Source organism: Cucurbita moschata, unplaced genomic scaffold, assembly GCF_002738365.1.
Source record: "Cucurbita moschata cultivar Rifu unplaced genomic scaffold, Cmos_1.0 Cmo_Scf00031, whole genome shotgun sequence".
Lineage (NCBI taxonomy): Eukaryota > Viridiplantae > Streptophyta > Magnoliopsida > Cucurbitales > Cucurbitaceae > Cucurbita > Cucurbita moschata.
In genome coordinates this window covers 757,101-774,592 of record NW_019268547.1, presented here as the reverse complement: position 1 = coordinate 774,592, position 17,492 = coordinate 757,101, and the positions used below count along the sequence as shown (strand labels likewise).

The 17,492-nt window shown below is 36.9% G+C and overlaps 2 protein-coding genes across 3 annotated transcripts; one reads left to right on the top strand and one right to left on the bottom strand.

The window, feature by feature from the left end:
• Window positions 1–367: 367 nt before the first annotated feature.
• Window positions 368–8,361, top strand: LOC111464918 (2-dehydro-3-deoxyphosphooctonate aldolase). 2 transcript variants are annotated; one of them, XM_023109200.1, is made up of 14 exons: window positions 368–478; window positions 1,236–1,325; window positions 1,419–1,516; window positions 1,751–1,847; window positions 3,329–3,394; window positions 3,630–3,689; window positions 3,768–3,842; window positions 3,969–4,053; window positions 5,052–5,110; window positions 5,339–5,383; window positions 5,817–5,915; window positions 7,032–7,079; window positions 7,180–7,227; window positions 8,081–8,361. In XM_023109200.1, exons 2-14 carry the CDS (start codon window positions 1,293–1,295, stop codon window positions 8,135–8,137), a joined length of 870 nt encoding a protein of 289 aa, XP_022964968.1. In that variant the 5' UTR covers window positions 368–478; window positions 1,236–1,292; the 3' UTR covers window positions 8,138–8,361. The 2 variants fall into 2 exon arrangements, with proteins under 2 accessions (XP_022964968.1, XP_022964969.1); XM_023109201.1 differs by lacking the exon at window positions 368–478 and adding an exon at window positions 529–714.
• Window positions 8,362–15,823: 7,462 nt separating this feature from the next.
• LOC111464919 (dof zinc finger protein DOF3.6-like) lies at window positions 15,824–16,874 on the bottom strand. Its single transcript, XM_023109202.1, has 2 exons — window positions 16,637–16,874; window positions 15,824–16,555 (listed from the first exon to the last, which is right to left on the bottom strand). Exons 1-2 carry the CDS (start codon window positions 16,688–16,690, stop codon window positions 15,929–15,931), a joined length of 681 nt encoding a protein of 226 aa, XP_022964970.1. The 5' UTR covers window positions 16,691–16,874; the 3' UTR covers window positions 15,824–15,928.
• Window positions 16,875–17,492: the final 618 nt, after the last annotated feature.

Sequence of the window (17,492 nt, the reverse complement as noted above, 5' to 3'; positions counted from 1 at the left end):
CGCTAATCTAGGATATGATCATGAGTTTATAATAAAAAAATACTCTCCCCATTGGTGTGAGGCATTTTGGGGAGCTAAAAGCAAAGCCATCGGAGCTTATATTGAAAATGAACAATATCATACCGTTGTACTGTGGAGAGTCTGTTCATCTAACATACTCAACTGTTATAACATGAGTATCATATTTAAAAAATAAGTATGAATTTTTAGAAGTAATATTAAAAAAATTTGAAAATAATCTATGAACTGCGTGTGGATATTTTTAAAACAAAATACGAATAATTTTAATTCAAAAAAAAATATTTTTTATTTTATTTTAAGTTTAAGGGTATTTTAAGTGAAAATAAAAAGTTTTGGGGTATTTTTGTTAATTTAGTTTTATTTTTATTCCCCTCCCCGTCTTCCGTCTCGCCCAGCTCTCTTACACTCCATCTTCTCCTCCTCCACTGCCTGATCGCCATTACACCCATCTTCAAAGGTAATTAACCATTTCTTCATTTTTCTCGACCTCCCATATCCATTGCCCTCTCATTTACTTTAATAATTCTTCTTCTGCCCCTGAACTTTAGATTTTTTCCTTTTGCTTTTTGCTCATTTTCGTATTCTAAATCTCTCATACAAATCATTCACTTGATCCATGTGAGAAGCTAAAATTAATGTTCATACTTTTCCAGCTATTGATCCTGATCCAAATCTCAGACAAGCCGATATAATGTAGTTCTTCTCTAAATTTTGTATGCCTTTTGTGTTTTATCTTTTAGGAATCGGGTTTGGTTTGTTCAGTTCATTCGCTTATGTTCTTATTTTCACTAAATTTTCATCTGGGTTCTTCTTTTTAGCTCAAATGATTAGTGGGTTTTTCTGGGGGGTTAAGAACGCCAACAATTTCTTGAAGATGAACATGTTTTTAGATCTTTATCTTGAAAACCATGAATTTGGATGAACATGTTTTTAGATCCTTATCTTGAAAAACATGAATTTGGATGGCATTTTCCCAAGAAACTAACAAGAATTCAACAACATTTCAAGCGAAAATCGAATCACTGTCCTTGTTCCTGCAGATTATGGTTGCCATCTGATTTTTGTTGTGGGAAATTGAAAATAGTTACTGAAAAATTTAAGATCTATTGGATTAGCAAGAATTTGTGATGCATACCGAATCCACCTCTTCTTTTGTGTGTGTGTTTGTGTTTAAGATTTCTCTCATTTTGGCATTCTATGTGCATTTGTTACAGCTCAAGACATCCTGAATTAATTGTCTGTAAGTCTTGAATTGCATCGAAGTAAACGCCATGGAATCTTCGCTGCTTTTTAACCAGCTCCAGGTTTGAACCATTTCGTTTTCGTGACAATTTGTTTTATAGATCAGCCATTAATCTCTGTATGCGTTTTACATGATGATTGTATTAATTTGGCAGGCTGCTGAACCCTTTTTCCTATTGGCTGGTCCAAATGTGATCGAATCGGAGGAGCATATATTTAGGATGGCTAAGCACATCAAGAATATATCGTCGAAGTATGTATCGAGATTCTTCGAGTCTTAGGTTCTTTATTCTAAATTGCTGAATAAGATTGTGCACAAAATTGTACTTATTCCATCATATAGCATTAAATGATGAAGGTAAGTTTATGGAGCCAATAATTTCATGGCATCCTTGATTTGTAGGTGACCAAGGATACACATTGCACTCTTAACTTGGCTTTCTTTTTAACTTTGTCTTTAGTAAATACTTTATATGTTATCTGGCAGGTTTGGTTTGCCACTGGTTTTCAAGTCGAGCTTTGATAAAGCTAACCGAACATCTGCAAAATCCTTTCGTGGTCCAGGCATGGTCGAAGGCCTGAAGGTTTCTAATGATTTATTTGTTTGATGTTTGAATCATGGTGGTGCATGTTCCTCCACATGCGTATGTTCATTTGTGAATTGCACGGCTATGTGTAGACATAGTTACACCTTTCAAGAACCCAATATGTTGTCGGATGATCATTGTTGTGTAACTGTTGTTTTTTAACTGCTCTGAGATTTTAATTCAAGTATAACCTCCTCTAGAAAGGAAGCTTAGAACACTTATGGCATAGCTACCAGATAATAGTAAGTAGGAATTTTAATTCAAATTGTTACAGCCCAAGCCCACCGCTAGCAGATATTGTCTTCTTTGAGCTTTCCCTTCTAGGCTTCCCCTCAAGATTTTAAAACGCGTCTACTAGGGAGAGGTTTCCACACCCTTATAAAGAATGCTTTGTTCCCCTCTCCAACCGATGTGGGATCTCACAATCCACCCCCTTTCGGGGCCTAGTGTCCCGCTGACGCTCGTTTCTCTCTCCAATCGATGTGGGATCCCACAATCCACCCCCCTTCGGAGCTCAGCGTCCTTGCTAGCACATCGCCCGGTGTCTGGATCTGATACCATTTGTAACAACCCAAGCCCGCCGCTAGCAGATATTGTCCTCTTTGGGCTTTCCCTCAAGGTTTTAAAACACGTTTGCTAGTGAGAGGTTTCCACACTCTTATAAAGAATGCTTCGTTCCCCTCACCAACCGATGTGGGATCTCATACATAACTTTGTCATTTCCCATTGAAAGATTGCATGTGGCTGTTTATTTTAAGTGGTCACTTTTGTGCATTGGACCAATATGACATGACATTGCACCAAAGGAGGCTTGACTCTTCTTTTGCAGCAAGCATTCACTTGTGAGATCCTACATTGGTTGGAGAGGGGAACAAAACATTCCTTATAAGGGTGTGGAAACCTCTCCCTAGCAGACGCGTTTTAAAACCGTGAGGTTGACTGCGATATGTAACGGGCCAAGACGGAAAATATCTGCTAGCGGTGGAATTGCGCTGTTACAAATGGTATCAGAGCCTGACATCGAGTGGTGTGCCAACGAGGACGCTGGTCCTCAAGGGGGTGGATTGTGAGATCCCACATCGGTTGGAAAGGGAAACGAAATATTCCTTATAAGGGTGTGAAAACCTCTCCTTAACAGACGCGTTTTAAAACCTTAAGGCTGACGATGATACGTAACGGGCCAAGACGGACAATATCTGCTAGCGGTGAACTTGGGCTGTTACAAGACTGTTCTTTTGGCTAGCCTCGCTTTTTTTTGTGGGCTCCTTTTTATGTATGCCCTGTATTCCTTTATTTTTTTCCATGAAAGCTTGGTCATTGATTTATTTATTTATTTTTTTGAAGGGGAGCACGATAGTAATTCATATATCTTTTGTGTATTCCTTGAGTTCATTGCATTGCCTTTTCTTTTGATTCCGTGCTACTTATCAAGCAATTTTGCATACTTACTAAATCTTTTGTTTTCTCCATCGTTGCAGATACTTGAAAAGGTTAAATTAGCATATGATATACCCATAGTGACTGATGTGCATGAAACCATACAGGTATTTTATTTCGTTTACTTCACAGACACATAAACACTATGTTTGTATGGTCATTTGTTAAAAGTCTAAACAATGTCTTGTTAGATCCAACCATGTTTGGAACATTCTAAGATCTGAATTCTTACTCGTAATTTTCCAATCGATGTTCCTTCAAGTCACTGATGGAACTTCCATTACGCGTGTGAACTAAGAATTAGTGCGTGAATGTGGAACTTTAACGTATCATCTGTTACAGTGCGAAGCCGTTGGCAAGGTTGCAGATATTATTCAGATTCCCGCGTTTTTGTGTCGACAGGTAATTTAATATTTGTTGATGAGTTTGGCTTACTTGAAGTTAGAGTCTTAATTACTCATCTCATTTTCACCATAACAGACTGATCTTCTAGTTGCAGCAGCCAAGACAGGGAGAATTATAAATATTAAGAAAGGCCAGTTTTGTGCTCCTTCTGTGAGTGAATTCTGATAACTCGAAAAATGAGATGTTTTCTTAGTTCTTTCATTTTTTTTAAATGTTTTCGAGCCATTCGATACGATGTAGTATTGTTTTTCATTTTCCGAATATCCATTTCTTCAGGTTATGAAAAATTCAGCTGAAAAGATCAGAATGGCTGGGAATTCAAATGTGATGGTTTGTGAGAGAGGAACTATGTTTGGATATAGTAAGTTACTGTTTATCATTCTTTTTTGTTTGGTTGAAGAGAAGCTTGCATTTGTTTCAAATTATTGTCTGTATACTTTTTGGTATTTAAATGCGGTCATGGCTTTCTAGTAAAAGTGTGAGATGCGTGTGGAAACCTCTCCCTAATAGATGCGTTTTAAAACCGTGAGATTGACAGCGATATATAACGGGCCAAAGTGGACAATATCTGCTAGTGGTGGGTTTAGGGTGTTACAAATGGTATAAGAGTCAGACACCGGGTAGTATGCTAGTGAGGACGTTGGGCCCTCAAGGGAGGTGGATTGTGAGATCCTACATCGGTTGGAGAGGGGAACGAGCATTCCTTACGAGGGTGGGGAAACCTCTCCCTAATAGACGCGTTTTAAAACCATGAGGTTGACGGTGATACGTAACGGGCTAAAGCGAACAATATCTACTAGCGGTGGATTTGAGCTATTACAAGTGGTATCAGAGCCAGACACTGGACAGTATACCAGTGGGGACGCTGAGCCTTCAAGGGGGGTGGATTGTGAGATCTCACATCAGTTGGAGAGGGGAACAAGCATTCCTTATAAGGGTGGGGAAACCTCTCCCTAATAGACGCATTTTAAAACCATGAGGTTGACGGTGATACGTAACGGGCCAAAGCGGACAATATATGCTAGTGGTGGGTTTGAGCTATTACAAATGGTATCAGAGCCAGATACTGGACAGTGTGCCAGCGAGGATGCTGGGCCTCCAAGGGGGATGGATTGTGAGATCCCACATCAGTTGGAGAGGGGAACGAGCATTCCTTATAAGGGTGTGGAAACCTCTCCCTAATAGACGCGTTTAAAACCGTGAGGTTAACGGCGATATGTAACGGGCCAAAACGGACAATATCTACTAGTAGTGGGCTTGGGCGGTTACAAAAAGAAAAGATTTTTTTCAATCAACCAACACTTACTTATTTCTCGTCTCGTTTAGTTCATCCTATAATAAGTATGATTTGGTTTATAGATGACTTAATCGTTGATCCTCGGAACCTGGAATGGATGAGAGAGGCAAACTGCCCTGTTGTAAGTTGTTTGATACTGCAACTTTTGCTTCTCTATGTTGAGTTTTTCTATTCAGGAAAAGAATAGCTCTTTACATATTCAAAACTTTGTTCTTCAAGAGCATATTTCAATTTATTTTGCATAAAATTTGGGGTGCTGGGAGAAGGGGATTTGTTCGTATATAATCCATTTTGGACGTGCATCGGTCTTGTCGGGGCTAAAGTAATCTGCTAAATGCTTTCACTTCAGGTTGCTGACATTACCCATTCATTGCAACAACCTGCTGGGAGACAGGTATGTCTAATATTGTTTTCATGTTTTATGTATTCAACAGTTGCATAGAACAAGACGAGACGTGTAACACATCGACTTGTCTTCTATGTTGTTTGATAGCACGTAGCTCAAACCATGTGCTTGAATCCAGCTTTTAAGCTCGACCCTTAAGCCATGTCGTCCACTTTTCTACTAATGTCTTAATAATCGATCCAAGCTATTAGTTTTTATTTGTAGAATATGACTGGAATTCAAGCATAAATTTCAAAAGGAGAACTAAAAACGAAATCATTATCAAACGGGGACTTAATAATTCAATACTCAATCATTTTCCTCGTTAGCTCGTTCGATGGTATTTTAGTTCTAAATTTTGTTTCTCGATTTCTCCTGATAACATTTTTGCGTGGATATTTGAATTTAGAAGGTTAAATCTAAGTGTTTTATCTCTTTGAAGTTGGGTGATGGAGGTGTTGCTAGTGGTGGCCTACGTGAATTAATACCGTGCATTGCGAGGACAGCAGTGGCTGTTGGAGTAGATGGGATATTCATGGAGGTATTCAATTTTTTCTGATCCTTGTCTTTCGTGTTTATTCTATTCTGGTGTTTGTACATCTTTTGCTTGTTCATGTGATTAGTAAATGTAAGAATACGTGTTTGAATCCGTAGTAGATTAAACTTTGGGTGACCCGCATCGGTTGGAGAGGGGAATGAAGCATTCCTTACAAGAGTGTGAAAACGTCTTCCTAGCAGATGCGTTTTAAAACCTTGAGGGGAAGCCCAAAAGGGAAAGCCCAAAGAAGACAATATTTGTTGGCGGTGGGCTTGGGCTGTTACAAATGGTATTAGAGCCAGTCACCGAGCGGTGTGCCAGCGAGGACGCTGGGTCTCCAAGGGGGTGGATTGTGAGATCCCACATCGGTTGAAGAGGGGAACGAAGTGTTCCTTATATGGGTGTGGAAACCTCTCCCTAGCATACGCGTTTTAAAACCTTGAGATGAAGCCAAAAAGGAAAAGCCCAAAGAGGACAATATCTGCTAGCGGTGGGCTTGGTTTGTTACAAATGATATCATAGCCAGTCATCGAGCGGTGTGCCAGCGAGTACGCTGGGTCTCCAAGGAGGTGGACTATGAGATCCCACATCGGTTGGAAAGGGGAACAAAGCATTTCTTATAAGGGTGTGGAAACCTCTCCCTAGTAGAGTCACCGGGCTGTTACAAATGGTATCAAAGCCAGTCACTGGGTGGTGTGCCAGCGAGGACGCTGGGTCCCCAAAAGGGGTAGATTGTGAGATCCCACATCGGTTGAAGAGGAGAACGAAACATTCCTTATGAGGGTGTGGAAACCTCTCCCTAGCAGACACATTTTAAAACCTTGAGGAGAAGGCCAAAGTATCTGCTAGCGGTGAGCTTGGGTTGTTACACAAATAAAACGATCATAAAAAGTCGAGAGTTATGGTAAATTTGATTATATCAATGAATTTAATATTAATTAGGGAGCAAATGACATTTACGAGGGTTCAAACGTAGGACCTCCTTTGATACCGTGTTAGATCACCAATGAACCGAAACGTTTAAACTTTTATGAGTTACCGTAAATTTAAATATATCAATACTTGGTGATATTTATATGGGTAATTCAACTGTCTCAAGAGTTTCCTTATGGTTTGAAGGTGCATGATGACCCTATGAACGCTCCAGTTGATGGTCCAACGCAGTGGGTGAGTTCTGCTTAAATGGGTTTGAGTTTCATTTATAAAATGAGACCTTTTACGAGATTATTTGCTGAACCTTTCAATGAATACTCCCTTTTCTGATTAGCCTTTGCGTCATTTGGAGGAATTGCTGGAAGAGCTTGTGGCAATTGCAGTAAGTTCACTTACATTTCTTTCATATTTTTGCTGAGCCATTTCGGTGACTGGTGAGACATGACCCTTTAGATTGAACTGAAGTTGACTGAACATGACGTGTCGTCGTCTTCTTTACACCATCTTAATCTGTGTATTTGTGAAATCCCACGTTGGTTGGAGAGGGGAACGAAACATTCCTTGTAAGAATGTGGAAACCTCTCCCTAGCAAAGACGCTTCAAAACCGTGAGGCTAATGATGATATGTAACGGATCAAAGCGGATAATATTTGCTAGCGGTGGACTTGAGCTGTTACAAATAGTATCCAAGCCAGACACCGGGCGGTGTAGCAACGAGGACGCTGGGCTTGGAGAGTTGTTACAATCGGTTGGAGAGGGGAACAAAACATTCCTTGTAAGGATGTGGAAACCTCTCCCTGATAGACTCGTTTTAAAATCATGAGGTTAATGACGATACATAATGTGCCAAAGCGGACAATATTTGCTAGTGGTGGGCTTGAGTTATTACAAATGGTATTAGAGACAAACATCGGGAAGTGTCCCAGCGAAGACGCTGGGCTCCTAAGGGGGTAGATTGTGACATCCTACATCGGTTGGAGAAGGAAACAAAACATTTCTTATAAAAGTGTGGAAACCTCTCCCTCGTAGACGCGTTTTAAAATCGTGAGGCTGACGACGATACGTAACGAGCCAAAACGGACAATATCTGCTAGCGGTGGGCTTCAGCTGTTCCATTATCATCAATGCTTGTTGCTACTGGTATCGTTTAGTCGACGTACTACTAGCCAAGGATCTATACCAATTTTCTCATACATGTTTATCGAAATTTACCAAGATTGTTTTTCTTTCCTCAGCGAGTGAGCAAGGGTAAGCAGCATTTTAATATCGACTTGACGCCATTTCGTGAGTAGAGACACGACGCACCATGAAAGTTCGAACTGAGGTACGAGAGCTATGATTTGAATACACCAATTCTTGCTCATTATTGACATTACCGCTACCAAGTTAGTTTGATTTTGTGTAGATACTTCTTATCTATCTTCACATGAACTGAACATGATGCTTTAGTTTTTGTCTTACACCAATCATGAACTATTTGTCTTTTGCTTCTAAATATCATGTTCCTTCGCTATTATTGTCCCTTGTAATCAAGAACATCATATTAAAAAAGGTACAAAAGATAGGCGGAAAACGTGTTCAGAAAAACATTCGATTAAATCAACACCTTGAAGAACAGTCTACCCCCTAATCGAGCTTGTATAGGTCAAAGATAAGTAACACGATCAAGGATATTTGAGATTCAATATGTCAATGATGAAATTAGTTGCTAGTTCAAAATTATCAACGTGGGTCGAACTATATAGTTGGTAGGTTCGTTAAAATACTGTTAATGAGAATAGTAATTCCAACGATAACGAACAGTGGTTCTTCTATGTAGGTACGACATTCCCCTTAACTTGACTTGTAATACTCAGTAAATAAGTAGCACATGAATGAACCAATACCATATCTGAATGAGAGCATTTAATTTACCTTTTTTTTTATTTATGGTTTAATTTTTATTTGGTTGATAAATAGTTTTTATTTTGTTATAAAATTGATATTTTACAACTTTACCCTCAAACTTTGTTTAAGTTACATTAAATTTTGATTAATTAATGAAAAATAATTATGATATAATTTTAAAAATTATTTTTAATAATGACATAAAATTAATAAAAGCTAATTTAATTACAATGAATTAAATTGTTTGAAATTAATTAATAGAAATAAAGTAGATATTTAGTGAAAAATAAAGTAGTTGTGGTCTTCCTTCCTCTGCCGTCTCTGTCAGTCATCAATTTCCGGAGCTTTTTCCATCGGAGGAGATGCAATTTCGAAGCTGGGAATGGCATCTTTCAGGTGGCTGAATATTGGGTTAGCCGTAGTTTTGGGGTTCCTCATAATGGGCATAATTGCAGAGCTTTACTATCTTCTATGCCGGAAGAAGAAAATAATCAATACTACACAGGTTGAAGACGGCGACGGCGACGGCGACCAAACTAAATTCACCAGAAACCCACCTGAGATCCGCCATGGATTGGACCTTGAGCTCGGCGACGAACAAGAAGAAGAAGAAGAAGAGGTGATGGGGATTTACGATCTGGCAGGGCAACCGAGATTTTTGTTCACAATCAAGGAAGAATCAAACGAAGATTTGGAATCAGAAGAATCAAGAACCAGAAGGTTGAGTGACATAATTACAGCAATTGAAACTCCATATTTCACTCCCATGGCGTCTCCGCCATTGAAGGCTTCTCCTCCTCTCAGCTGTTTAGATTCGTATAAACTGCATGGGTTCAATCCCCTGTTTGAATCTTCGCCTCCTCCAAAGTTCAAATTTCTTAGAGATGCAGAGGAGAAACTCTGCAGAAGGCTAATGGAAGAAGCCCAGAGAACCAAAAATAACAATCAATCCTTGTTCCCTTCTCCAATTGATGCGAAACCCCCCAATCCACCCCCTTCGGGCCAGCGTCTTTGGTGGCACACCGTCTAAGGCTCAGTCTTCTCACTGGCACAACACCCACTATTTGACTCTAGTAATGATGTGGGAACCCCAATCCACCCCTCTTGGGGCCAGCGTCCTTGATGACGCACCTTTTTACGTCAACCCACCTTCTGGGCTCAGTCTCCTCACTCACACATTGCTCGGTGTCTGGCTCTGATACCGTTTGTAACAGCCCAAGCCTACCACTAGTAGATATCATACTCTTTGGACTATCTCGTTCGGATTTCTATTCAAGGTTATTAAACGCGTCTGCTAGAGAGAAGTTTCTTTGCTTCTTGAATTTTGTTTATTTTATTTATTTATTATTATTATTATTTAATTAAAAGTAAATTATTTGCAAATATATAGTTCTAAGATTTGGGTGATGATTTAGTTTGTTGTTTCTTCAAGCATTGCTACCATTAACAAGGTGGGTTTTTTAATTACTATTTTTAATTAATTTTTTTTAATGTCATTTAAGTCATAGATTTGTTAATAACCTGACTAAGCTTTTATTAAAGTGTGAAATTTCAAGTTTTAATTGTGTGTTTTATTGACCTAATTAATTTTTATGTTTATTTATTAAAAAGTGATATTCTTGCTTTATAATTTATTTATATTATTTTTTATTTTAATAATTCTATACAACTTTTAATTAAATTATTTTATAATTTCATTTATAATATAATAATTTCATTTTGAGTCCTAATATTTTTATTTTTATTTTTATTTTTTAAAAATCTCTACTCAATAATGCATTTAGAGTTGAATAATATGAAGTAATTTCCAATAATAATGGCTTGGTTTGGTGTAATTTAATTCAAACAACCTAGCACACGTAAAAAAAATTATTTTTATTTTTTTTTAAATTAAAATTATTTTTTTAAAAAAACGTTTTATAAACGTGATTTTTTTTAATAAAGAAAGTGAGAAGTCTACGAAAATATTATTACCAAACAAGTATAATTGAAAATAAATTAAAAAAATTATTTTTTTTTTTAAAGAAATTGAATATGATTTTGTCATTTATTATTATTATTTTAAATAAACCATTTTAAATTAGTTGTGAAAATTTGAATTCATCGATTACCCAAACGACAAGAAATGTCATTGTTTATATCACGCGATTCGGCCACCGAAAGTTTGTTGCCCTCCAACCATTATTTAATATTTACCCTTTTGATACCCGAACAATTTGAACTACACAATAGATGTACGCTCACCTGAACAATTCGGATTAAACAATCGAGTTACAGGTTGACTTGAACAATTCAAAATATACAATCGATTTACTGGTTGACCTGAACAATTCAAAATATACAATCGATTTACTGGTTGACCTGAACAATTTAGATTAAACAATCGATTTATTGGTTGATTCGAACAATTTAGACTAGGTGTCAAACAATTTGGACTACACAATCGAAGAATTTGGACTATACAATCAATTTATAGGTTGAAATTTCATTCCTCAGGTCAACTTGATCAACCCAAGAATAGAGTTCACAATTCAACCGGACCTAACGAAAAAATAATTAAAAAAATCAATAATAGATGACCCAACTCAACGAGAAAATAAGAGAGTTTGGTTGGATAGTAAAACTCATTTGGATAGTTACGTCGTCAATTCAACAAATCCAAAATTTTGAATTGGTTCAAATGTTTTTCTCAATGTATGCTCTGATTTATTTTTTAACAAAAAAAAATTATAATTTAATCATTTAATAGTTCCTTCTATTCAAAAAAAATTATAATTTTGAATTGGATAGTTTGTTCTATTAGTGAATTGATAAATTGCACAAAATGTAACGTTAAAATAATTATATTTCTTCTAATACTGACGTAATTGATATACTAAAACCTTTACATTTTAGACTCTGCATTTCTTCGTGTTTTAGCTTTTGAACCTTGTTGTTTGGGTAGACCATTGATGGAAGATTCTCGGTATCAACTCTTTACCTACTTAAAAACAGCTCTTCTTCGAGACAAAGAAACAAAAACAACGGTAACTACTAGTGGTGGGTTTGAGTCGTTACAATATCAAATTTAGTCTTCAATGGTGGCTATGGCCGGCATAATTTGAGGTGGCTATAGCGTTTGCCATGGCATGATACTCTATCTATGCACGTTTGCCATGGCATGATACTCTATCTTCCAACAACCTTCTTACATTGATAACTTCTTTAATTTTGAAAGTCTCGTTACCTCCACTAACATATTTTGGTTAACGCATTTACTCATACAATTGTAATATTCGACTCGGGTAACATATAAAAAAAATTTATATGAATATATTGTAAAGTTGAGGGCAAAATGATTTTCCAAATGTTACGATGACGTGGACGAATCCAAAATAGAAGGTCCCATGAAGATTCGTTTTTATATTTTATCACCCCATTATTCATACCCACTTAGATGTGAAACGTTACGTTCATAATAATAATAAAAACCATATAATATAAATAAATGAAAAGACATAGCTTTAAGTGGGTGTTCATGGATTTAACACTGTCCCTGTCGGACCTCAACAAGTTGCATCCATTTGCACGTTGAACTTATAAAGAAAGATAGAGGCTTTGAATAACTCACTAACATCCAAAAACCACCGACTTAGTTTACGGTTTAGGGTTTAGTTCGGACGTTTTCTACAACATAGTTACGTTACTTACTTCTCGCTTTTAAGAGTATAAACTATCCTCACAAACCAACACAGATCTTTTCATAATGTTTTGTCCTCAAGTACATGGATTCTAGGAAAATTTCTAAGAGGTCAACCCATACAAAATTACTTCACAGCCACCGAAAAAGAAGAAACACCTCGTTGGTATAGATTGTATTTTTCAATTCTTATAAGCAGTTCTTAGCCATGACATGTTCTAGATCATTTTCATTGGGATGTGTTCTCAGTTTATTTAACTACTCCTCTACTCAGATGTCAAGGAATTACTAAATTTAGTCTGATTGTGAGTGGTTTTTAATTTGATGAGAAAGTTCATACAACTTGGGAGTGATTTCTCAACTCTCATAAGATTCAGATTCATGCTCTATTCACAAGAACAAAAGAGAATTGAGAAGTACAAGTGTTTAAGGTTCTTCAGTTCAAAGAATCTCTCCCCTCAAATTGTTGTTTCTGTTTCATTATATTTCGATCTTGAATCATCTCTAATCGACGTAGGTGGGTTTAAAGTATATTTCGATGATAAGGGTCGGAATTGATATATATGGGAAGTAGAAGAGAAAGGAAGAAGGGAGGAAAAGAAAGGAGCAGAGAAAGAGAGTTGTGGAGGGGCCTTTGATGGGTGGTGTTCGTACGTACCCACAACAGCAACCACTCCTCTTTTATGTCTTTCTCTCTTCCCTTTCTTTTCTCTTTGTCACCCATTTCCACACACATCTTTACAATCTCATCTCTCTCTCTTGGTTTGTGTGAAAGTTATATTGATCAGACCTTTCTTTTCTGCATTCATTCCATTACTTCAACAACAAGAGTTTGATACATATGTTATGAAATGGTATAAGTAAATTTGAGTCGGTTAATGATTTGACATGGTTTATGTAACAGCTAAGTCCATCACGAGTAGATATTGTCACTTTTTAGGTTTCTTTTTTGAGTTATCTCTCAAAGTTTTTAAAACGCGTATGCTAAGGAGAAGTTTACACACCCTTATAAAAAATGTTTGTTCTTCTCTCCCACTGATGTGGGCTCTCACAATTCACTCTTTTTGGGATCTAGCATCCTCGCTGACACTCGTTCATCTATTCAATCGATATGGGATCTCATAATACATTCTCTTTCGAGACCAACGTCCTCACTAACACTTATTCCTCTCTCCAATCCATGTAGAATCTCACAGTATAAGAGTTGGAGATCTCGCCTTTAAATTCATGTAATGTTATTGTTATAAAGAAGAACCTTGAATCTTGAGAATCTCATATCAAAATATGAAGAGGTTTCACATTCTTAATAAGATACATGACCGTCAATTGATTTTAAGTTAGAATCATATGTCTATTTAAGGCTATCCATTCAGTTCAGTTTTCTCTCTCTACTTTTGATTTTTAACCTAATTTAACAAATCTTTTATGTCCGGTCAATAGAAAGTGTTCCGCTCATTAAAGAAGGAAAGACTGAAGGTGAATGAGACTAAACTACTCTCCCTATTGGTCTTTTCTCTTTTTTTTCCTCTCCCCGAGAGAACTCGATAAAGCTGCTATGCTTCTTTCCCTCGGCTTTTCTCTCTCCAAGTTCTTATTTTCTTATTGTTACATCAGCGGTGATTCTCGTACATGGTGAATAATCAAATTCCAATGAAAATGAAATCTTTAGTATAAATCAATGCAATTTAGGAGGACTTGATTAATGAACGACTATCATTTCAAATCTTGAATTTTTGAATTGAGAGAGAAAGAATTCTCAATATTTCTTAGATTAATGGACCCGACCTATAAAGACCAAACAAGTATTCGATGAAATAGAAAAAGATTTGACCAAAGCATGATGAACTCAAAGAGACACCGTCTTAAAGAGATGAGACCTGATACTTATCCTAATTGGTTTTGGAACGAAATTTCATAGTCATCTAATATCGAATATATCCAACATAGATTTCGAATTATCCAAACAAATCCTAGAGAATCTCAGTAACTACTCCAAGTAGTTTGGATCTTTACACAAGATCTTCAACCAAAAAAACAAGAAACAAAACTTCTAGAAAAATGTTGTGTTCTTGGTTTTTTTAGTTTGGTTCTTGGCGTTTTCTTAAGATTGCTGTCTTCATTACATCCGTACTTGTACACATATTACGACAATATCATTGTTCGAACTCTGTCTTGTTTTTTTCTACACACATGCACACACACACATGTCTTGACGTTTTGACGAAAAATATGAAGCAATCAGTAAAAGAAAAATCCAGCATGTGGGTAGGAACACCATTACCTGTTAAAGCTTCATCACTCACACCACTTTCTTTTTTGTATCAAACAATTTGAAGACAAAGACACCAATAATAAGCGATGACGTTGAAAGGACGTGTAGGTGTCAAATCAGGTCAACAGTTTTCTCTTCAAAATCAGAGCTGCATTAAAAGGTGTGTCTTTGAGAATAATGTACCAAATTTTCTGCCAAAAATTCCCACTGTGGGTAGCTTTCTTCAATACTTATTATACTCACGTAAACCATAGGAAAATGTTACGTATCCGTCAGCCTCAAGGTTTCTAAATGCGTCTATTAGAAAGACGTTTTCACATCTTTAATAGAAATGTTTTGTTTCCCTCTCCAACTGTTGTGAGATCTCACAATCCATCCTTTTGGGGGGCTCAGCATCTTCGCTGGCACACCGTCTAGTATTTGGCTATAATATCATTTGTAATAGCTCAAGCTCACCACTAGTAAATATTGTCTGCTTTAGCCTGTTACGTATCGTTGTCAGTCTCACAGTTTTAAAACGTGTCTACTAGGGAGAGGTTTATACGCCCTTATAAAAAATGTTTCGTTCCTCTCTCTCACCAATGTAAGATCTTACAATCCACCCCCTTAGGGGTCCAATGTCCTCGCTGGCACACAACCTATTGTTTGGCTCTAATATCATTTGTAATAGTCCAAACTGACCACTAGTAGATATTGTCCACTTTAGCCCGTTACGTAACGCCGTCAATCTTACGATTTTAAAACGTGTCTACTAGGGAGAAGTTTCCACACCCTAATAAGAAATATTTCATTCTCCACTCAAACCGATATGGAATCTTCAATTGAGCTTAGATCTATGGAAAGTATGTATCACTTCAACATAGTGGGCTTGAATACTCAATCCATTTATACACAAACAAAAAAACATTCTTCCATGTAGATTCAACTCGATCGATTTCAGTACCTTAACAAACATATGCAGATCATAATCACACATATTCTCAAAAGAAATTGAAAGGAAAAAAAATAAAAAACAATATTTTGTTATGATTAACATCTATAAAGCCTAAGTAGCTCAATAAAAGATTTAACTGATCAAGTGATGTCTTTTTTCTTTTAATCATTTGTCAAATCACTTGACCATTTAAATCTTGGTAAGTTGATATATATCAATGAAACTTACAACAAAGCCGTGGGAGGCGCCACTTGAAGAAGAACTGATAGCAGCTGAAAGATCTGTGCACCCATTTCCATTGCTTATCACAATTATTGATACCCAAATTTGAGGATTTCACCAAATTCAGCACTTGGGTTATCTTCAATCTTCCCTAAAGGCAACTGGGTCGCTCTTGAATTTGGTGTTGGGATTGAATTTGTTGGGTACCATCCCGTTGGGGTTTCTAAGCCACCTGAGATAGGACAGTTCATGACACTGCGCCATTGATGATTCTGAAGAGCATCGTTTCCAATATCATTGAAATTCAACCCTAAATTCATTGTTCCATATTGAGGAAAATTGTTGAATGAAGCCATGAATGAAAGGGGAGGATTTTGAGGCTGTAAATCACCAATAACATTCAGCTGAGTTTCATTACGAGCTATCGGAGACTTCGAGCGTCGAGTTTTAATCTTCTTATTCCGACGACAACCGCCTCCAACCGGAACGTTCCGAAGCGCACCACCACGAGTCCAATATCGGCGACAAGCCTTACAGAAATGGCGCGGTTGAGAGAGACTATAGTTATTAAAGTAACAAAATTTGGTGTTGGTTGAATCACATCTAGGACACTTGAGCGCCATCTCCGGTAGAGGTACGTTAGCCAACCGAGCTCGGTCGGCCATGGAACCGCGTCGAATCGAGCTAACTCCACCGCCACCGACATGATTTGATGGCTGCAAAAAAACCCAATAAAGAAAAAGTTGAGATATTTGGGATATTCAAGAGGAAGAAGGAAAAGAACACAAAACCCTAACCTGAAGGCAATTGGGAGGAGGATCTAAAAAGAGTGGAAGAGAGGAGAAATCCATGGAAGGACTGATCTTTTATCCTTTTATAAAGCGGAATTCGATGCGTTCGGAGAATCGTAAGCAGAGACGAAGGTAAAAGAGAAAAGGAAGAAGAGAATTAAAGGTATGGAGAGGAAGCTTTTGATGAACTTTGCTCTCTTATTCTCTTCTTTATCTTTTTGTTTTATTGTATTTTTAGGGTTTTAGTGGAAGGAGCTTACTTAGCTTATAAGCTTTCACCTATGCACTTAATAATCTTAATAATCTTAATGCATTTAATAATCTTAATGCATAAAATCTTTTTATAACTTTAAACTCTTTTCATTTTAATTTATATATTTTCATCCGGGAAAAGCCATTTTTTTCTCAATAATGCCTTTGTCATTTGATCTAATAGCGTTCAGTTAAATAAGAACAAATTTGATAAATATTGTGTTAGAATCGATACCAGTTGTTAGCTCTGATACCCATTGTTAGGATCGCTCAACAACACACACTCGATCAAGATGAACACAAAGAACAGGAGAGAAAATACAAGAGGAATATTGACGAATATTGGCTAAAAGTTTTATTATTGATGACTTCCAGGTATATACAACAAGGGAGAATACAGAGAAACAAGAGAAGTACATCTTGAGAGCGCCGCTTGTGTATCTATATATATATATGGTTTCAATTTACTAAATATAGCTTCCAAACACTTAACCCATGTAATCTAACAAATATATCTCTGTCAAATCTTTATCAAATATCTACCCTATATATCTCTATCATATCTAGACATCAGGCTCTATATCCCAACATACTGATAACTCTCGGATGG